Source organism: Onychostoma macrolepis, chromosome 25, assembly GCF_012432095.1.
Source record: "Onychostoma macrolepis isolate SWU-2019 chromosome 25, ASM1243209v1, whole genome shotgun sequence".
Taxonomy (NCBI): domain Eukaryota; kingdom Metazoa; phylum Chordata; class Actinopteri; order Cypriniformes; family Cyprinidae; genus Onychostoma; species Onychostoma macrolepis.
Genome location: NC_081179.1, coordinates 16123534 through 16146233, shown reverse-complemented (window position 1 = coordinate 16146233; position 22700 = coordinate 16123534). Strand labels below are relative to the sequence as shown.

Genomic DNA, 22700 nt, shown 5'->3' with positions numbered 1-22700 from the left:
AATGCCCCTCAGTTCTTTCTCGTCAATAAAACACTTTTCTGAAACCAACAAACGACTGAATTCCAACTATGCGACGTGAACATTCATTAATTCGATCCTGAAGCCTTTGGTAACATCTTTTAAACAAGAACTCAACTCTTCTATAATGCAGTCACACAATGCCAGAAGTGAGAAAGTTGTGGCACAACAGCATCCTTGGCAATAGCATCCTACTAAAACGTCATCCTCCATCAGCATTGAGAACATCAGTTATTCAAACTGACCCTATTTTGCATGGGAAGACAATGTTGGAACTGACAACTGCAGATTTGTATGGAAGCCATCTTGTCTTTTCTCTATTCTATTGAATGTATCAGAACGTGGCATGGCTGTTTCTTTAGGAAAGAAGATTATGGAGAAGTTTACAGGATGTCGGAAGGACAGCAAAGTGGGGGGAAAAGTTAAGTACCAAATTGAACTAGTAACAAAAGTTATGTAATACATATATCACAGTCAAAAAGAGTAATAAGAGCAAAATAAATACATAAAGAAAAGAAGCTTTGATGCATTGGTTGGATATAAGCAGCATATTTATAGCAAATGCAATTGCAATCCTTTGGAATGGTAGAGCTTTCACGTAGGATGGTGAACAGGTTAATATCCGAGCTTTCACGTTTACTAATATGTGCATTTGTTCTGTACAACAATGACAAATTAAGAAAAACATAACTGAAAGAAACAAAAAGTACATCAAGATCACGCCAAAGGGGGAAATTAGAAATACTCACACATCTAATACATCATTCACCCCGCTACATACACATAAAAACGTACATCACTCATAGAAAACTGTACAAGGTCATATTTATCTTGACTAATCACTGTATATGATGAAATAAAATCACCTTTCCAATGCCTTTGGCACTTGTTATTGAACTAACATGCAGTTTGTTGAATGTAGGATTGAAGGATTCAATAAAATGCTGTCAAAACCAATAGTTGGATTTTGCGAACAAATAGCTTTGTACAAAACAAATTGTTTCTCGTTGAGTCTCGTTGGTGTGTTGGTTTACTGGGAGAATGAATTTCACGAAAGATGATTCGCTTTCAATATGATGCCTGGTGGCTTGTAAGACCATGATAATTCATAAAAAATATTGTATTTAAATTTACAATTCATTCAGATATGAAATCCAACAAATTCCCCGACCCCATCCCTTGAAAAAAAAAAAAATCATAACCTTCTCGATTTTTGTAGAGGTATGAGTTTGAAAAGATACATGACAGAAAAACTGAACACATAGATGGAATTCTAATTATGTTAAATAACAACACAATAAAATATGAATGTGACTATCTACTCACAATGCTGTGGTCTCTATGGTAATGCGATATATCAGACTTGATCCTGTGTATCGCATTCAGTCTCATGCAATGTTTTTGAGAAGTCAGGATATTTCCCTTTTTTCTCACTTAAAATCACCTTTTACCCTCCATGATTTCAAATTTGGTGGTTATACACCTATATCCCGCTATTGACAAAAAGCTTTCTTTCAGTGTCTTTCAGTGTCCAATTTTACTAGCATCGTTGCAGCAGACAGAAAAGAAAGCCTTATGAAACACTAACAACAAACTTCGCAAGAAATATCAATAATAATAATAACAACAACAGCTAAGATCTGAACACAAAGATCAGAAAAATCAGAAAAAAATACAACACAATGCAGAAATATTGAACAAGTAAAGAAAAATGCGTACATCCATGGGTTTTAAGCCGAGAAACGTAGAAGGTACAGTTTGACTTGTCATGACCTAGACATGTTTCCACCTGTGTTCAATGGTCTTGCTTCGCATTCAAGTAGTATCGGTACAGTGAAAAATACAGAAACACAAGCACGCATGTATTCGTTTTTACATGTAATTCACACTAACCTGGGCTGTGAGTGAATTTGCATTGAGAAAATACATTTTCAGTAAATATTATAAGGAAAAAATATATATTTAGTTGTGTATACTCTATCTAACCAGTACCCAAATGCAAGAGACTTGTGTTGCCTGCAGGTTTCGGGTTTTCGAGGTTCATTGAACATGTTTTACCAGGTTTGAGAAGTACTAATGAAGAGGAGGCTGGCTCAGACCGACCTTATTCTGCCCTGAAATACCCTCTCCTGACCAGCAGTTGGGAGTATTTGCAAGATACAAAGGCGGTTGAACAGCAACTTATATAAAACATCTACAAATGAATTTCTTGCCCACAGTGAACATACATGGCCAGCTTGCTTTGGAAGTAAAGCTGACGTGCGAAATTCTGGAGGAGAAATTGGCTAAAGTTGGTGACGTCGCAATGGCGATGGTTGACGTCACATTTGAAATGACTTTGAAGGGCCAGGGGAGGGTGCAATCGCAGCTAGACAGCTTTACGTGTGGGTATATTGCAGAAATAATGCCACCGTGGCACTGTTTATTTTGATTAGGGCTGTTTTCTTTAGCTGAAAGCCGTGATTATGTGGAGGTTTTTTTTTAGGGCTATGAGAGAGGCCCCTGGGAGGGGGATGGGGGCTGTTAGGAAGGATAAAGGGGGGACAAGGCCTGGCATTCACAGGCCTCCCCACCTGCTCCTCAAGCCCTGGAGCGCTCGTCCAGCTGGGCGACTCTGATGCTGGTTTCCCCACACTGGGCATGGAGGGTGGGCAAGGAAAACGTGCAAGATAATATGAGACGAGACAAGATGGCTGGTGTTGAATAATGAGCTTATGAATATAAAGTGAAAAACTGTCACAGAAAGCTTGGAAAATGAATATTAAAGTGTCACTTTAGGAACATTGCGCATATGGGAAAGTGAGACAGTGGATGAGGCAGTGCCACAGTAGTTTTGATAGCAGTGCCTCAGTTCCTGGAGGGTCTTGTATGCCTTTCGCCTGAGCGAGTAAGGCCCGGTCGACAGTTTCTCACGGTAACCTTTCATCCTCGCAGGCTGAAGCGACAAAGGACGGTAAATTCATTGTTCACTTGATATGTATGATTATGTACAAATCGAGTAGTAATGCCTAAAGCCCCCTTTTTAACGAGAGTCAAGTTTGAAAGCAGCTGTTCATTGAGGTAATGAGTGGTCACACTGACAAATCAGTGGTCCGCAACAGTAAAACAAAAAAGGATGTGCGAGTGCTTCCCTGTGCTTGTGGAAAAAATACAGTCATTTAAAGAAAGAGTGACTGATCTTGTCTGAGTAGTAGTCGACAGTGCCAAACTGAGGAAAAAATACTGATAACATCTCATTTTAAAAATTCCCGACATGCTCAACTCTTGATAACACATTATGTCTATTGTCTGTGAGCCGTTATGATTTGGGCCTCAACTTCCTCTATTACAGCCCCCCTGGCCTGCTGCTTGGATGCTACCCAATCAGACGAGGACATTTTCCCTCTTTAAGCTCCTGCAGTGCATTGTGGGATGCTGTTGGCGGGTGAGAGGGGAATAATGCAGAGGGGAGGGAGGTTTCCGTGTGTGAGAGAGAGGGAGCTGACTGGGTGTTTCTTCTGCTGGAGTGCTCAGCTCCTGATAAAGCCTCAGTCTTTATCTGTCTCGCTATGGGCCAACCCTCTCTTTCCTGCCTCCTGTAGATAGTGCTCGTTGTTCTCATGGAGGCCTGTTGCTCTCTTCACCACGAAGTGAAACTACCCTGATGATACAAACTCTGACAGTCTTGTTCACTAGGAGTTGTAAATCCGTGTCCTAACTAGTGGCCGACCGATAAATCGGCAGGGCTGGTTAATCTGCTGATATCTGGCCATTTCATGAATAACTGTATCGGCTGATAACAGTGTCTGACAGACCAATATATCAGCAAGGCCCATTAATTGGTCATTCTGATTATCGGTATTGGCAGATAACCGTATTTTACTGACCGATATTTTGTTCAGGGCTACGTTTCCAAAAAGCATCATAAGCACCAATGATCTCTAAGATGTACTTAGCCTTACAATGCTTTTGGAAAATGCAGCCCAGGCTGATGATTCAAGCCAATATTTATCCATTTTGAGATTAGAAGTATTGGCCAACAACCGATATTTCAGATTAATTATTTAACAAATTTGTTAAAATTGTCATTAATTTATCATTTCTGTCATTAAATTTTGTTACGTAAATATTGGTATTACATCAGTTGCATATCGGTCTCATATCGGTCAACCACCAGTCTTAACCAGGTGCAATGACAAGTGATAACTGACAAGACATAGTTTTGATTTCTGTTTGATTTACTGGGTAACTCTGCCCACAGTGCAGTCTCACTGGTCCAAATTCCAGCTTCTCATAGTCGTTTATTAAGCTTCAAATATGGCTGCAATATTGTCACTTTACTATTTGTTGCATGGTGCCTGTTTATGACACGGTGTGTAGATCTGATATCTCTTGCTTTTAAACTTTGCTTTGGCCCTCCATCTATCTCTCTCATACGCCCACTCCTTCTTGTCAGATAGAGTGAGCGAGACAGAGTGCGTAAAGCTCCGCTGTAATGGCTCTCGTCTCCCTGGCTAGTGTGCTATGAATAGCCCTGTGTAGGATGATGCAGTTTCCTAAGTGGAAGGCCTCTGCAGATGGAGCTCTGCGGAGGGCAGAGGGCCAGGACTTCTGCTGTTACCTGAGAGAATGCCAACATCCCTCCCTCCCTCCTTCCTCTGGGTAGAATAAAAAAAAACCTCTCTGTTCTCTCGTTCACACCTTGGTCTTTGGTGGATTCTGCTCATGTGCTTTTTGTCTTTATTTGAGTCTGAAGTAGGCGTACATCCAGACAAGTCCCTTTGAATGTGTCGTACTGTAGTGAAAAACCCTGAAGTTGATGAATGTGCTGTTTTTATTGAGGAAACAGCTGCTTTGAAACTTCAGCCTCCAAATTTTCAAGGGGGAGTTTAGTTTAGTCCACCGAGTGAAGTGGTGCTGTATCTTCTCCTCATTGGGCGGCTCAAACATGTCAAAGTGGACTGATAATGACATTCATGCTATATTGAGAGGATTCCCTTTGAAACATGGACCCAGGCCAACACAGCTCTGTGTGACTACAGGGTTAGCGGGAGATAGCAATGTTGAAAATAAAGTCATTTCCAGTCATAAGACAGAATTGCCCCCCTCAACCCTTCGTATCTGCTGAGTGGTTCTGCCACTCTCGTTAAAAGACTGATTTACAAAAAAAAAAATATTAATAAAGAGAATGAATGACTGTTAAAACCCAGAATTTGCTTCCCCTGATGTGAAAACCAACCAACTGAAAAAAAAAAAAAAAAAAAAAGAGTGCAAAGTTTCCTTTTGTCCAAGTGTAAGGCTGTTTCTTATCGTATGTTTCTCTTCATCATGTTCATTCTTTCAAGCTAACGAGGCCTTCCCTGAGCAGGGCGCAAAATTCAACCTCTGTTGAATTTCGGAGTAAAGTGATGCTTGTATTGTGCAGTCAATGTGAGTTTTAAAGGAGAAAAAAACTGTTCTGAATCCTGAGGTGTGTGTGTGCCCCTCTCCCTCACCCGTTTTAAATAAAAAGAAACATCTTTACCTGTCAAACCTTTCAACTTTTTAGTTCATTTGAACAGAGCGGTTGTATATGAAAGCAACAAAAACCCATAATGGAAAGAGGCTGTGGCCAGAAGCTATAAAAATACAGACATATGGTACATCATGTAAATATTGCCATGTGGAAAAGGCATTTTCTTTTTTGTGTTTTTTTTTCTCTTTTAGGGGTTGCACAAGAAAATTGCACTACAAGAAGCAGTTATGTACAGTACAGTACACCACAGCAAGCGACGGGGTTTAGCATGGCGCTTATTATGCCGCTGAATATTTTAGGGGAAAAAAAGATGGATAGAGAAGAATTTAAAAAATGAGCCTGGAGACCCAGGCGCCGTGGGAAGAAAGTGCGGCCAGGTTAAGGCGAGTTGGCTGGGCTGAGGGCGGGGCTAAGGGTGGGGCTAAGGGTGGGGCTTGAGGCGTCGGATCGACTGTAATCGCTGAGGGAGCCAGGGCGCGTGCTGCTCGAGATGGTGGCATTACCACCGCCGTGCTGCCTCTTCAGCATGGCCGGCTGGAAGTCGGAGTGGCGGCGTGCGTGTTTCATCAGGTGGTCGCTCCGCATGAATCGCTTGTCACACAGGGGGCAGCCGAACTTCTTCTCGCCCGTGTGGGTGCGATAGTGCCGTGCCAGCTCATCAGAGCGAGCGAACTTCTTACTGCAGTCAGGCCAGGTGCAGGGAAAGGGGCGCTCTCCTGTGACAAACACACAGAGAAAGCAGAACACACAGCTGTTAGTGTTTACTACACACATTCATGATCAAGCAGACATATGTGATGTTTTCATAACAGACTGTAAAACTATACAAGCTTTACACTCTTCACAGATTATAGGCCAATGTGCCATCTACAAATAAGAAGTTGCAGCTGTGCTTCAGAGTATTTGATTGTTGAAACTTTGCTTTGAATCCATTTTTGAAATCGTAAAAAAACAAGGTGTTAAGGAGGCCACATCATAAACACCACCATGCATCGCTAACAGCCATAAATAGGGGCAGCGGTGCCAACTGATGTGAACCAAGTCCAGCCCTTATGTGGACAATAAAGTCTTTCAGCACAGAAAGCCCTACTACAGGCCTTTTTTATTCTGCGTGGCCCCCATTAAGCCCATGCCGACATGCCTCATTGGCATAATATACTCTTTTAAACTGATCTAGAAGCAGTTTTGTGGTTTCTCTTGGTATGCTAACGTTCAGCATTCACCGAAGAAAAGGTGAACCTAAAATAGTGCACAAAAGCCATACAGGCCCCATACAATCCAAGTCCACACACTAGAGCAGCTAAACCACCACAGAATCAAGATCAGTTCACACTAAAAACAACAGTGAATGACCCAGACCATTCAGATCCAGGTCACGCAAGGGTTTACCTTCCACGGATGGCTTTTAAATCCCAAAATGAGCAGTCTTTAACCAGACGTGAAAGACCTGATGTGGCACAACTATTTAGAAGCAGCTCACGAGAGCGTGCTAATCCTCTCCTATAGAAGCAAAAGTCTGCAAAAAAGTTTTTTTTACAATCACTAAGCTGAGTGAAAAGCCCACACATTAAATCAAGAATGCACTGCATTAAAAATGAACCATATGTTCCAGCCCAATAAGCATTGCATCATGCTAATTGGAGAATCATGAGAATACTAGGGGGACATGTATCACTTTGACTGCTCCAAAGAGGCTTATGGGATTTACTGACTCATTATTGAGATAACTGATGGACACACAAACACATACTCACTGGTTTATTGGGACCTGGCACACATCTCGAAACGACCTTGCAAAGTATTTTTTCTTCCCCCACCACCATTACAACCACATGTTGCAGAGCCAGACAGCCAGTTTAATTAGGCAGGTTAACAGTCTTTACTATGGTACCCTGCCCCAGATTGTACTCAAACACGAAACTAGCAGTGAGCCAAAAGCATGGGAAATTATACCCTACCCCTTCCCCTTCAGGCAATAAAAGTGGGCTTAGACACAAATCTACCCAAAGCCAGATGGGACCATATATCTCGGTGTGATTTCCTCACAGTCGAGTAAATGCAGTACCAACGCCCTCTTTCTTTGTGCACACATGTCAGATACAACATGTATTTTAGCTCCATTTCATTGGTTGTCTTTCTCCACAAATGTGATAATTGCTTTACTCATTTTACCAGCTTTTCAACAGCAGTTTTCCCTCCCTTAGCAGTGCCACCACAAAGGTCTTAAAACCACTGTTGAATATTGTTAGGGTTCTGTGACTGCACTTTTCATAATTTTGAAAGGCAAGGAACGGGAAAGAAAAAAGCCAGACATCTCAGTCATTACTTGGTTAAATTAGACAGAACAGGCAAACTACACAGAGATCCAGACAGCTTTTTGCTGCTGCCTTTGTTTTGTGGTTTCCCCTTAAGGCCCCAATGGAAAACAACTTCAAACGAAACATACGTGATGCCAAATGTATGTGTGGGACGACACCTTTGCTGGGATCCCTTCCCCCTACTATAAAAGATCGAGAAAGCGAGAGAAACACCAGGCAGAGCGAGTCTAGACTGCCCCCATCTAAATCTATAACCTGTCACTCACTTTCAGACAGACTTGGTCCCACCATTCGAAACAACACGCATACAAAAAAGTAATGTGATGACATATGCACCTCACGTTGACCCTTGCTATGTTATATGTCAACAAATAAAACCTTCACACACATGAAAATATAGTCTGTGTGTGAATGAGCTTTGTGTCCACAACAATGTAGGTTCACTTGAATATGTCATATTATATTATCCTCCCACACACCCACGTGACGAAACACACAAAAATATACAGCTACGCACACACAAACACTCACTGCCACTCTAAGTAAAGCAAAAAACTTCTTAGCGCTCTCAGTGGTACAAAAACACATCATTTGCCACACACATATTCAAGTCCATCCAAACATACCGTAAATATGCAAAGCTGCAATTTAAATCCACTAACCTTCAAACATGCCACACCCACAAGAACTAATCTGAGAGGGTCACTGTTGTTTGACCTTTTTTAAACATCCTGGATCTAGTCATGATTGTGGCATATAAACATAAATACACAAGATCTAACATTAGCGTAGTAGGAATGAGGACAGGGTGGTGGATGGTCTGAGATTCTCCCTTCAGCAACGACAGGAGCCAACCTGTAATTTACAGTCTAATTAATACAAGAAAGAGTCTGTGGGAACTCAAGGTTGTAAAGTGTGAGTGGTGAGGAGCTTCACAGCAAAGGTAAGAGTTGCAATATTATGACTATTTCACAGGATATAACAGAGATGAGCAGGACTAGGCTATGTAAAGGTGTGAATAGTGACATCAATACGACGCGCAGGTGTTAGACTAATTCTTCTGAGAGCAAAGCAGTTTCGAAAAAAAATAATCTACAATTCTGCTCTTTGCAGTCAGTTATTTTATTATCAGTTATATACTGTACATTTTAGTATTTATTAATATATTCAACTAGGTTTTTAAAAAAATATATTTTCAGGTTTCATTTGAATTTTTAGCTTTAGTAATTGAAGTTTTAGTATAGTTTTATATGTGCATTTTGATTATTTTTATGAGTTTTTATTTTTTATATAGCTTTAAATTGTTTTTATTTCATTTTTAGTTTAATTATTTTAGTACTTAAATGTATTTATTTCAGTTAGTTGTCAACAATTCTAAGTTTAAGTTTATACATTCCCATCTAATATTTATAGCTTTATTTTAATTACAGGAAACTCTGTCAACAGTTGCACTGTTTGCAGTTCACTGCAAAGGCTAGTGCACTGGGCAGCTAGCGTATAAGCTCAAAAGAACCTGTTACACAAAGCATTACCCTACAGAAAAGACAATTTGCAACTACCGCACAACTAATTTTCTGCTTGCATGGTTTAACCATGACTAAAAGTTCAAGTGAGGCATGTTTCCAGGAATATTATTATCACCAACGAGGGCGCTCTTGACGTAGCTCTGAAGTAGGGTTATGTAAAAAGGTCGCACTGTCCAGCGTTTAACAGTTTCATAACAGATGGAAGTTGCTGCGGCTCTATCCACCACGTCAAAAACCATGCAAAAGGGACACTGAGGACACTTCCTCTTTTTGTCCCTCTGGGAAAACAATAGTGAGGCCATAACCCAAGTTGCAACTGTGTCAAACTGTTCATGCAAATACCCACAACAAAATTTATGTAAACTTTACTCATCCCCTTGCCTGTGGTCAATATATTTATTCACAGCATGGCACTTGTACAAAAGGAGACTTTTTTTTTTTTTTAAGTGGTTTGTGTTGCATGGGCACAGCCATGTCTTCACACTGATGAGCTACACCCTCTTTGGTGTGGTGCAAACAGCACTGCATGTGCCCAAGTCTTTTTCGCAACAGGGGCCAGTAATTAGGAGAGCTTTAGATTCGACCTCTGTGTTAACGAACACAGTGACCCAGTTACCCTTTGCAGCAGTTACATCACAGTTGCTAGTACGGACATCCCATAGCGAAGGTAGCTGAGCAACAGTGTTTCCCTTCAGAGGCGATACCATTATGTCACAGACAGCAGCTTTACATAACTGTTCTCTTTTGGGGCCACTGGGTCAGTAAATAAACTCTTGCTCATGTCTTCTCTCAAGTACAAAAACACATTGCAAATCCACGACTCGATTTCATAGAGGGCCTGAAGAATGAACAACTTCATATTGCCTTGAATCTGTAGGAAACAGGAGAAAAGGGCCTTTTGAGGTGAACAGTCTATGCCACAGACATCTGATCGGGCCACTATCTGAGCAACACAAGTACAGACTGAATGTCGATCCAGGAGACTTGGTGTCGCTCACCTGTTCCAACAAGAGCTACCAGCATCTCTGTGTGGGTGAGATAAAATTCCTCAGGTTTCTTCAACCGTGAGGCCACTTACGCAGGCGGAGACGTAGGTAAGGATAGAAACAGCCAGACACTACGTGAGAAAGGCAGTAAGGACCTCCAGTGGGAGGTCTTACAAATCCTTTATAACCACGAGCTCAAAGTGGACTCTCTAGGCTTGCTCAAGAGCTACACACTTGATGCCCTAGAACATGCTTTGGAATTAGCATAGTCTGCAAGTCCAACGTCAGCTGCTGTCATTCGGAAAGCAGTTCAGACTGAGAAGACGTTTTAATTAGGTAATTAGGAGAAGACATTGAATTCATCCTCTAGATACCAAACCGACATATCCCTTGCAGACGTCACACAATGTCCACATAAAATGGAGGACAGGAGCAGAGGAGAAACCCTGTGCTATTTGTTCATTTTGACTTGCAGTAATGAAGGTCAGGATTAGGACAGTGGAAACTGATCTTAGATTAGCATAAAAGGCCTATTTCCAGCCGTTAAGATCTAGATTTTACAAGATTTTTTTTGGCCAAGAATCTTACAGACAGTACACATGTGCCTTCAGTTATCTTTAGCCGGAGGCAAAGCAAAAACGATACAACAAATACAGATGTAAACTAGACCAAGACATGATGCTTTCAATATAATATGTATTAGATCCCGATGTTGCCCATGGTGATCCCAATTAGATCAGACATTCTGAATCAGGGGCACACCGTGTCCTAGCCTCCGGTCTACCACTGATTTGTTATCTGTGGAAAACCACAACAAGCCTGATCTCCAAAATGTCATCACAAATGTAGCTGCCACACTTACCAGCAGGTTGTAATTTATTCCTGGTGGGTCATGCAGAAGTCTGCCAGCTCAAGCCCTCAATGTTAATGACGAGACTGCTTTGGGCCACTGGAGACCCAGACATGCTGGTTCTTAATCGCAAAGTTTCCAAGACTGTCTGCAAGAGAGTTCTCACTTCTCTCAGCAAACTGGTGAATTTCTGCCAACAACTCAGCTTTCCCCTTTCCACCAGGGCTGAGATGCTTGCCGAGATGATCTCATCACTACCCCACAGGAGCAGGAAATTTTGGGAGTGTATGCAATCCCATCAGCAACTGAGTTGGGAGAAATTATAGGTCACGCCCTCCATCTAACTGAGGTTGCCAAGAAGTGAGTTCACAGAGATTGCAACACATCATGGAGACCAGAAACCACAAAGTCTGGCACAAACATAGCTTGGACTTACGTTATAGTCATGGGCAATTTAACAAATAGTCAGCATTATCGTCATATCTACATTAGACACAACTTCATATTAATCTCGTAAAGGTCTAGTGAGCAGATTGCTGACAGAGCGAAATCTTTCCTGGTGGTTTGACCCAGATCACAGCATTTAGAGACAACTGTGGGAATGGAACAAAAAAGACAGAAGTACACCACACATATGCATGTACTAATGGAGGGAGGGGGTGCCGGGTTGACTAACCACATTGAGACTTGGTGAGTCAGACCAGGCTTTCAGTACTCTGTTCGTGACAGTGACTTTGAGAAATTGAGGATTAATGCTAATGGATGTGGGTGTAACAAAGACATTACGGCTAGGTCAGGTGCAACGATTAGGACTGGGCCAGACTTGTCCAGAGACATTGTGACAAAGGCAACTATGTTTAATTTATCATCCTCTATTGTCTTCAATGAAAAACGCTAAAAACCACTTGCCTTTCAATTGCACATTTTCCTCCCAGGATTTTAATGCTGTTGAGAAATGTGAACAATAGTACTGGCCTTGTGTCTGACGGAAGAGCCTTCACCATCAGGCATTTCAATCAAGCCTTCCAAGCCTAGTAGACATAACTCACTCCTCCCAGTCTCTACAGCACATGTGCACACACGGTCTAAGACACATTATATGAGGAAGCAGCCACAACTGCTGCAGATTTATGTCCCCTCCCCTCTATATTTTCCCACCTCACAAAGAGCACATCTCAGAGCATTGCCCTACTCATTGCTGTAGCTTTGGAATGGACCTTCTTGTGGGTCCTGACCTAACTGGGCCACTAGGATTGTTTAGCAACACATCGCAATTATTTTAACCCCATTTTCCATTAAGCCATAAGCCTGTGAACGGTAACGGGCAAGGGCAGGTGGGTGGGGTCACCCACAGCTCTGGGATTCATGTACAGACACAAAGCCTACTAAATGTCAGGACACTGAGCTACATTTTATTTTTTTTTATACTATCATAAGAGTATAAATTAAATGGCTATTAACAAAAATTGCTAATGAAGGCTAATCTTGAACAAGTTTCCTCTATTGTTAACCATATAAAAACGTTCAAACATTAGTCAAAGCTTTTTGAGGCTCGGTTTACATTCTTGAGTGATGCGAAACTTAAAGGGGATAGTTCATCCCAAATTGTTGATGCAAACCTGTATGAATTTCTTTCTTCAGTCAGAAATGCCCGAGTGCTTTGTTTGTCAATACAATGAAAATCAGTGGGGTCCAATGTTATTTTGGGTGTCACTGACTTTCATTGACTTAAACCAGGGGTCACCATACTCGGTCCCGGAGGGCTGGTGTCCTGCAGAGTTTAGCTCCAACCCTAATTAAACACACCTGAACCAGCTAATCAAGGTCTTACTAGGTATACTTGAAACTTGCAGGCAATTGTGTTGAGGCAAGTTGGAGCTAAACTCTGCAGGACACCGGCCCTCCAGGATCAAGTTTGGTGACCCCTGACTTACAACATTCTTTAGACTATCTTTTTTTGTTGTAGTTTTCTGTAAAATAAACAAAAATCGTTCAGGTTTGAATGGACATGGTACAAGGGTAAGTAAATTATCTAAACATAAATTTATGGGTGTCTATTCTTTGAACATATTTAGTTCCTGAAGGTTCACCTTGAGTATGACACCACGGACAGTAAGATCCTCTCTATTCGAAACTGCCAAGCCAACCCTTCCCCCATAACTGTCCACTGAATGATCCTTTTCATCCTACAGCCACGCCTGGAAGAGCACACAGGCCCGGATCTCCACATACAGATATATTAGACAGCAAGGGGTCAAACATCTCACTGGCAAGAGCTAATGTCAATATAAAAGCCTGGAAGGAAACCAAGGGTCTGGCACACAGAAGAAAACAACTTCTCTCCGTTTCTTTTTGTTTGCCCCCTCAATCCTCATCACAAAAACCCAAATGCATGCACTGCTACTGCAGAGAATTACCAAATCAGATTGCCAGCAGATGCAGCTGAGCAAGTGACCTACATCAATGGAGAGCTTTGACAACGGATCCCACCCTGTACCCACCCCCACACTTCTGCCTCTCTGTACAGTACATCCCCACCAACAAATTGCAGTGTTAGCGCCCCACGCAGAGTTTGCGTGAGACCCTAAGCCGGCGGCTCATGCTTCAGGAAGCTGAAAATACAGCTCCACACTAGCTCCAGATCCCCTTCTTCCTGCACAGAGAAATCGACACCCATACATAGTAAATGTAGGAAAGCAAAAGAGCTCAAACTATACAACGCTTCAGCAGTTCTGTCACCTTACGCCCTTATGGGCGTAGAGGACACAGGGCAATGGGGGAATGGTTAGGCAGGAACAGACTCGCTTTTATAAGACTCTGCCAAAGCTAACTAAAGTATACATAAGTTCAGCAGAGTTTGAAAGGTACCAACTCCAATACCAAATCTATGGTGAGTTAACTAGTCCTAGTTGTGTTTTGGCTTTTATAGCAGCTAAAAGCTGCTTTTCTTCATATGAAAGAAAAATAAGAGAACTGTATTCCCATCAGTGAGGGCTGCTTCAGGAGAGATGGATGACTGCAAAAGGGTGGATGAGTGCATGATGAAACACCCAGGGGGCTTCAGCACTTCAGCCTATCATATTTGAGTGTGAGAGAGTGATGCGCCAAAGCATGGTTTCTACCACTCACACAGGAGGCTGGCAGTAAAAATCAGAAAAGAAACATGCTAAGTGGATAGAACTGATTCATACAGATAACTGGTTAAATGGTGAGAAGAGTGTACACAACAAATTAAAAATAATAATAATTGTACTCAAAGCATATGCATCAAGTTCCTAGAAATGTACTTATTACATTTATTTTGGGTTCATATGGTTTAAAAAAAAAAAAAAAAACAACAACAACAACTTTTTAATCAAATATTACTTTTTTTGGGAGGTTATAACATGACATTTTAAAATCTGACCTAAAATTGTTACCCAATTACCTAGATCTTTAACTTCTGTTAGTACTAATCTTCTCTCAAACAAACACAGGTGCACATATAAAACTCATAAGATCCCTGCTTAACATCATTCCCAATTAACTAGTTGGTGTGTATCCTGAATGGCAAGTGGGTCAGCCAAGCCCATGCACTCTTGGCATCTAACGTATATTCTGGTTACAAGGTAGCAGGCCAGGGGTGTGGAACGGAAAATAGTTTTAGTCATAAAAGTAGAATCCCTGCTGTGAAGCCATCACCCTCACACTGAGCCCAGCCCCACTCCACCCCAGCCATGGCACTGTGCCCAGCACAGGGCAGAAGTGCCCAAGTCCCACCCATCCTCTAAAACCTTCCACCTGAACCACGGACAGGATGATTGCACAGGATGTCATATCTGTAAATAACCCAGCGCAGAGGAAAGAAAAATGGCTGACGAGTCAGTTTAATTTTGCATGTATTTGCTATAAACCTGGGAGGAGGGTGTTCTAGGAAATTGCTGCTTTAATGCACACTTGAACCAATGGTCGGATCTATTGTTCCAGTGAGAACATTTGACCACGTACACTGTTTTTGTCCATGCACCAAATTCTGTAGCAAAACAATGTCGTCTTTACATTGTGCACACTACTGGGACTCTTGAAGACAATACAAACGGTCACATAATGAACAGAAGAGTTCACAGGCCAAACAAAAAAGCTAGCCAACTGTGAAATATGTCATTATGGGCTTTGTATGTATGTATGGTGCTTCTGGTGATTGAAGCTAATGTATACTAACCACACACAGGCAGCATGACCTTTACTGATTACCCTACCCATAGTGGGTCAATAACCATCTATTTCATAATACTCAAGGTGAACAGTAGGACTACATCATGCTAAGTTAGGATTCAAAACTAAAAGTTTTAATTTGAACAAATCTCTTTAAAATTAGTTCAGTTTGTAAGAAGCCTATTCTGTCTTTGGTGGCACAATGTCCTTTTTTAGGATCCTTCCCCTAACAAAGCTGCTTTAGCCAATCTTGCTCATCAATTTGTGACAAAATCTGTCCTCCTATTCTCCATAGCATTTTGGGTTGGAGAGAAACCCCGCCTCCTCATATTTGCAGGAGATCAGACAAAGCTGTCTGGTAACCTTAGACCCTCAACCTGCTGTGTCCCCCTTCTCTTCACCAACCCACTCAGCACAATGAGCAATTTGTGTACCGCATTCGCTCTCATCTTCTACATCCCACCGCTCCGCTTGCTCATACTTACCATCTCAATGCGGCGGAGGATTACAAAAACCTCTGAGGCCTTGGAGGTGATCTCATTTAATCTCCCTTGCACAGCACATCATGCAACAGTGTGATCTGAGGCGTGCTATCAATATTCAAGACTCTCTCAAGTACTTAGTGGCTTGATGTGGTAACATGCCCCTCCACATCCCTGGAGATATTCCCATGAGTACAAGGACTAGTGATATAGGTCCTGAGTAGCCCAATCAGGATAATGAGTCTAGGAACTGGGCCCAGATGACATTATGGAGTTGTACGGGGAGCAGATTAGATTATGGGGCGAGGGAGATTAACCCAGAACACAGGGGCCACATGAACCCATTCTGATCACGAGGGTCCGTCATGGGTTTGCCATTGAAAGCAATTTGCGAACCTAATGAACTTTTTCATTTAGCCTTGACTTTCAAAAAGTATTGGATGGGAATACTAACAAACACAAGTCTGGTGAATACCGTACCTTAAAACTTTGAAGAGGATTATATGGGAAAGTGAGTTAACCGAATGCAGGCTAGTTAAGGGAATATACTGGGTTCAATACAAGTTAAGCTTAATCGACAGCATTTGAGGCATAATGTTGATTTTCAATAGGAGTGAATGGGGCCAAATCAGAAACATTAAAATACTCCCTGATTCAACAGTATAGCCACAACCTGATTTTAGTGTGCAAAATAAAATGGCTAACTAATCTTTTGCGTAACTTGCATGCAGTTTGCTGCCATGATGATACAACACTTAAATCCACAAAACCCTAAAATGACTTGATTTAAACAGATTTTCAGCTCAACACAAGTTAACAGAAGACAATTATGTATGTGCTTCCATTGTACGTACCTCGCATAACCTTGATTTTTATTTCATTTTTTGTTTTTAATAAAATGAGGAATGAGTTGAATTTATATTTTGAGGTAATCAACATTATGTGACAAACTGCACTTGCATCGAGCAATGCTTTATTGCAAGTCTTTACATGTGTAGAAATCTAATGCTGTAGAGCTATAAGTACTAATACAGCAGTTTCACTTTGAGCAAAAAAAGTTGGGTATTGCATGCAAAACACTTTCAGAGGAACTACATTTATGAGAATTTCACATGCAATGAAAAGACACCATGTCTTTTCTGCGTAATAAACAACCAGAATACGTCAAAGTCATGGCCTTGGCAGTCTCCTCAAGCCATGTCACTTCCTCTTCTTAAACCGAAACTTGCAGGTTTGTGAAAATCTTTTTTTCCTTTTTTTTTTTTTGTTCCCGGATGGCCCCACACCCATTTAATCTGCATGTATGCATACCACAGGTTCCTTTTCTCGTAACAAGTCAACTGCGGCCTAATAAAGTAATGAGCATGTTATAAATTATCATCTGCAAGCATATTGTGCACCATTACAGTTAACAACTCATCAAATGCAAACCAAGCATCTCTCTGAATCTGTCCATCTGTGTTTATAAGGATGATTAATGAGCCCTTTCTTATCCAGCCACATGCTAGTTGGAATCTTTTCCTTACTTTCTACCCTCTCCAACTTTCCTGCGTGTCCTCCTTTTTGCCTTGAGACTGTGCATAGCCATAAAACATCTGTCAAATATTATACTTGATGCTCTCCTAGGCCATGAACTAATCTTAACATGACTATAAACCTCAACAAAGTGGAGATTAAAGTCCAGGATGCACCCAGAGAACAGAGGCAGTGGCAGTACAGTCAGGCTAAACTGAAAAGGTCCTCTCGAAAGGTCACAAGAAGGTTATTTTACCAGACTAATCTCAGTGAGGGACACTCTGTAACCACAGGTTACCACAGAATTGCTGTGTTACAATACATAGTCTTTCTTTAAAAAGAAAACAGAGCTACAAATAGACACAGAACCTAAAATTGGTGGCTTGGCAAATGTATGTAGAATAAGACAGTTAGCGAGATGGAAAGGGTCATTTCAGTCCGCAAACAAGTGCTTTACAAAGTTATGTGAGCTAGTAACAAATTTTTGGGAAGGGAAAAAACACTTAAAAGACTTTGCACTGACACAGTTATCTATACTAATGCAATATTGTATAGTCTTCAAAAGTACAAACTTAAAAGTTCCTTTCAGTGCTGTTTAAACAACTGCATTTGCTGCAGTGCATTTCAAAGCGGAGCCCTTTGCAACATTTCTGTGCCGCTTGATCATGACAGTACATCTGCTATAGCTCTATCATAAAACGCCTTCATCTTCCAGCAAGCTAGCACTTGTGATGGTTTGGGCCGTCCCCCTTTCCCCTGGAACTACTCATTCAACGGAATAGCACAAGAACACCGCAAAGGTCTAGCGAACAAATTAAATAAAGAATTATTTACACTTTATCATGGCAGTAAAATGCAAAAAAGAAACATATCAAGACCTGTTGCATTTTTCTGAAATTACTAATCGTTTTCACAAAAGCAGTTTGACTAGCGTGCCTGCATCTCTGCGCATGAAGGAAAGCCCCAGAGCCCAAGCTTTTATCCTACCGCTACAGTATACGACTCCATCGGCGACACTACAGTCTAAGCAGAAAGCTGGACGCAACTCTCTGTGCCCAATTCCTGCTGGATTAAGAAAAATTATCCAAAGCAGGGTGCAAACCAGAACCAGCAGGGAATTTAGGGCGTTTTCTGAAGTCAAATGAGGTCCTCAGTACTTTTGGCTCCCCAAGTTTGTTTTTATAACTCTGTGTTCCCCCTTCAGTTCAAAAGCAATGCGTTGCTGGGAGAAAGATCCATCTTCTCTTTGCTCCATTGGTAGAGACTGATGGAAAATCTGCTGAGTGCTTAAGAAAGGCGCCCAGAACGGAGCAGGTTGGCTGAGCCTGGGCTGCTGAACTCAAATGACCCACATTCTCTGATTACCAAAACAAATGAGATGGAACACTCATTGTTTAACCGAATCATGGTCCGATCGCAGACCGGTGACTACAGTGAAACCCAATCTAAAGTCTGCAATTTAGAGAATAGCCCAACTGAAAGACAGGAAGTGAGGGAGGTCTTAAATACACACCATAAACAAATTCACCACAAACGATGAACTGAGCTGTTTATCTGACTTACTTTGACATGTCAACACAAAACTAGACACATAACCAGCACCATACACTTGACCGCAACTGAAGCTGGAGTTTTACAGAACAATATGCCTGAATGTAGGGCGGCGTGTGGTGTGTTCTGACATAAACATGTCATTATATATACTGTAAAAGACCCAACCTATTATCAAGCGAAGTAAAAACTAAAAGGAACAGCAACCGTGTAGACGACACGCCCACCTTGAGTTCTTCAAAGTTATATATTACATACAAGCCTTTTGTACCGAAAATCCAGTCAACCCACAGTATGTATTATTTTAAAATCAATGTGAGGTTTTGGGCTATTCATGGTGGCAGCAAATCCTGATAGGCATGGTAGTACATTTTGTATTATTTTGACTTTTTTTTTTTTTTTCTAACTGATGAGATGTGCTATTTATGTTGTAATTTCAAAGATGGAAGTTTAAACTGTTATGTTATCATAAGCAAGTAGGTCAAATTTTCAGAACACCAATCACAGGTGATGAGTCACTGCGGTTGATTAGTTGTGTTCTGGATAAGTGGGGACGACTAGTTTAATTAGATTTTTATTACATATTGTTTTTATATATTAGCGGCAGTGCTTTAATTAGAATGCTATCACAAAGCTATACATTTTGCACAATGGCCGAACCTTAACCAACCTAATTATACAATCTACCTCATTAACGAATGTGCAAAACTAAGCTATATCCTCCCCTAATATTCAGATAACTGGTCAACTAGCATGAGCAACAATCAGCCTTAAATTTAAATTTTATGTTCTTAAATTTCTATATTGCATTAAGCAGAGATGATGATAAACAACTGAGTGTATCAATCTAACCATAACACTTTGACACCAGAGGACTTACAGAAACTCTATCTGATCTATTTTGCCTGATAAAACATATAGCACTGTCTGAACATTCAACATTTTTAGAGTAACCAGGGGTGTGTTTTGGAAAGCCCTGACACAATTTACACTTCTGCGGTTTATCTCTGATCTGAGGCTACAACGCCTTTAGGTGTCAAGAACGTTTCGATTTAGAGCAGGTTTCCTGTCAGGACGACCATATTGTCGGATGTGACAACAACGCTGCATTAATACATGTCACTACGCGTGAAAATGCGGTACAGAAACGTGTTATTACTTTTCTAAATGTATTTTCCATCCTAACCGTCAGTTATAAAGGCTTGAGGTCTGCGCTGAGGGCGGGTACGCTGCGCGGTTCAGCGCTCGGCTGGTCGAGTCTGTTGCTGGCCAGATCAGCTGGCAGTCTGTCCGACGGGGGTGTGGCACATCACAACAAAGAGCTTAACAGTCAAACAAGCAACCGCAGAAGTCTCACCAACCCCCATCTTTTATTCATTTTTTTCTTCATTTTTTACCCCCCTTGCATGTATCTAAAGGACTAACGCAAAGAAAACCAAATTATGCGCGAACCCGCCGTTTCTGGACTTTAAAAGCCGTTCGCTTGTCTGCGCCGCGCGCTATTGCCAGTGACTTTTCGCAAACTACCACCATCGCCTCCTGAAACTATAGCCTACAAGACTTTATTGAGCGATTACATCATGGGGTGCCTGGCTCTTTTTGCGCCAGCAGTGTGTTAGATTTAATTGCGAGCAGATTTTTGTGAGAAGGTATTGAATGTATAGTACAAATGTGTCTGTATGCATGAGCACGCGCACACATATGTTGTAGGCTAAATAGTTTTTTGTTGGTATTCTTGTTGATTGTTTATTTTATGGTGCATTGTCATCACTATTATTATTTTTATTAACATTCCTGCCACTTTGTTTTATTATTATTATTTTTTTTTCTGTCACCGTTTTATTGTGTGGATTAATGCGCTGGCAACATTGTATGCAGAATAATCGTGCCAATAAAGTGCTTTGAACTTGAAACTGAAAACTGGTTTATTGGACATATGTTTGTTGAGTTGGCTCCTATAGGCGAGGCACTGGGGGGAGAAGAACTGTTGCTGTTTACCATATAGCTTCCTCATAGTGGGCGTGCCAATATTTACGATGCTACTTACCTCGAATATCAATTTATTTCCTTTAAAACGAGTAGTTAGAGTAAGTGGATGTTTAATAAAGAATACCACTGCAACACAACAGTTGTCCCATCATATATAAACTGACCTTGTGCGGAACACAGTGTGCCCAAAGTGTGCGAACGCGTAAATGTCGCGATGTTTACATTGGATCTGCGAAACGGCAATACACTTGGCAGGAATGGAAACTGACCTGTATGTGTCCTTAGGTGGGCTTTGAGATGGGACGATTTGCCATAAACTTTTTCACAACCTGAATAGTGGCATTTGTGCTTTTTCTGTGGGGGTTCTTGTTCAATTCGACCCCTAAATCGTTTGCTTCTTTGTTTAAGAGCAGAGTCGCCGGTGATGGTGATGGTGGTGGTAGGTGTGGCAGAGTTCCCATCATCTCTGGTTAGGGTTGCTGTTGGTGGCGTGCTCTCCTCCTTTATTTTTGCCTGCTCGGCAAAATTGGTGGGGGTCTGTTGATTAAAATCCGCCAAAATTCTCGCCACCACAAAAAGAGATGAGTTGTCTTTCAAAGGCTCCTTGGTTTCTTCTCCATTCCTCTGTGCAGCCGCAGTTTCTGGCTTGATCTCTCTATTCCCTTTTGGACCGTGGACAATTGCTTGGCTGGACATTGACACAAGGCACTCTGCTGCGAAGTGATCCATTTCGTTGAAGAATAGAAGTTGTTTCTTTATGACATTCAAACCCAATGACAGTAGACCATTGAACTCAGTAGATCCCTTTGTGTGATGCTGAATAGGCAGCTCTCGTAAGCAAACTCACTTTGCACTATCTTACCGGCTTTTCGGCAACACTGACATCCTGCATGTAAATCATGCGAGATCGAGCCGTGAGCGCGCCACACCGACTGCTTGCGTCCTTTATAGATAAGTTTCCGGTGATGAGAGCTCTGAAAACTTGTCTGGATTGACTATCAAAACTCCCATCGTGGCTGTAGTCCTCACAACGTTAAAGTGACAGTATGCTGTGCGCCGATTAGAGCTGATTGTATCCATGCTGGGGGCGTGTCAGCCGGTAGCGTTTGGCAACGTCACCGAGCCGGCGCGCACTCATTGGATGGCGACGTGTCCCGAGTGCGCTACCTTACTTGCCCCCACCAAACTTTTTAGAAAGTATAAAAGAAACTTCACTGAGAACCTAAATGCATAAGACATGCATTGATAGGTGTGAGAATGTTGTTTATTTTTCAAGTAAAAGTACATGGTAAAGTAATGGTAAAATTGCTAAAGATTTCACCCCTCACACACTAACATTTTTGTAATGACTCCAATCCTATATTTTTTTAATTATTGTAATTTAACAGGATTTGTAATGCAGGCTACAGTCAAAGACTCCTAATGATAATGCTTCTATTCGGCATGTTTTATTATTAATTGCAAATGTATTTTATCAGCATAATATTTGCATATAAAGTTGACCTGAACATTTTTATTTATTTATGTATGTATTTATTTGATTTCATTCCTTATCTTTGTATACTGGATTATATAACTCTTTTTTTCGGTCAGAGTTCACTCTTATTTCACCCTTTATAAGTGGCACTCGTTTAGGTTGGAAAATCAACATTATTTCATATGATTTACTATATAGTTGTTGCTATATATAGATATAGTTAGATAGATAGATAGATAGATAGATAGATAGATAGATAGATAGATAGATAGAGAACTACTATAATAGTTCTCACTTATG

At 41.3% G+C, this 22700-nt stretch overlaps 1 protein-coding gene across 1 annotated transcript; it reads right to left on the bottom strand.

The window, feature by feature from the left end:
* Positions 1–551: 551 nt before the first annotated feature.
* On the bottom strand, positions 552–22029 carry klf13 (Kruppel like factor 13). Its single transcript, XM_058767793.1, has 2 exons — positions 21193–22029; positions 552–6228 (listed from the first exon to the last, which is right to left on the bottom strand). The coding sequence occupies exons 1-2, from the start codon at positions 21650–21652 to the stop codon at positions 5891–5893; spliced, it is 798 nt and encodes a 265-aa protein (XP_058623776.1). The 5' UTR covers positions 21653–22029; the 3' UTR covers positions 552–5890.
* Between the last annotated feature and the right edge of the window lie 671 nt (positions 22030–22700).

What these genes read in the sequence shown, in the direction of transcription:
- klf13 (XM_058767793.1), bottom strand. Translation starts at nt 21,652, where the DNA reads ATGGATCACTTCGCAGCAGAGTGCCTTGTGTCAATGTCCAGCCAAGCA. An exon ending in CCACCTAAGGACACATACAG is followed by an intron (nt 6,229 to 21,192) that starts GTCAGTTTCCAT and finishes TGTTTGTCACAG; the next exon opens with GAGAGCGCCCCTTTCCCTGC.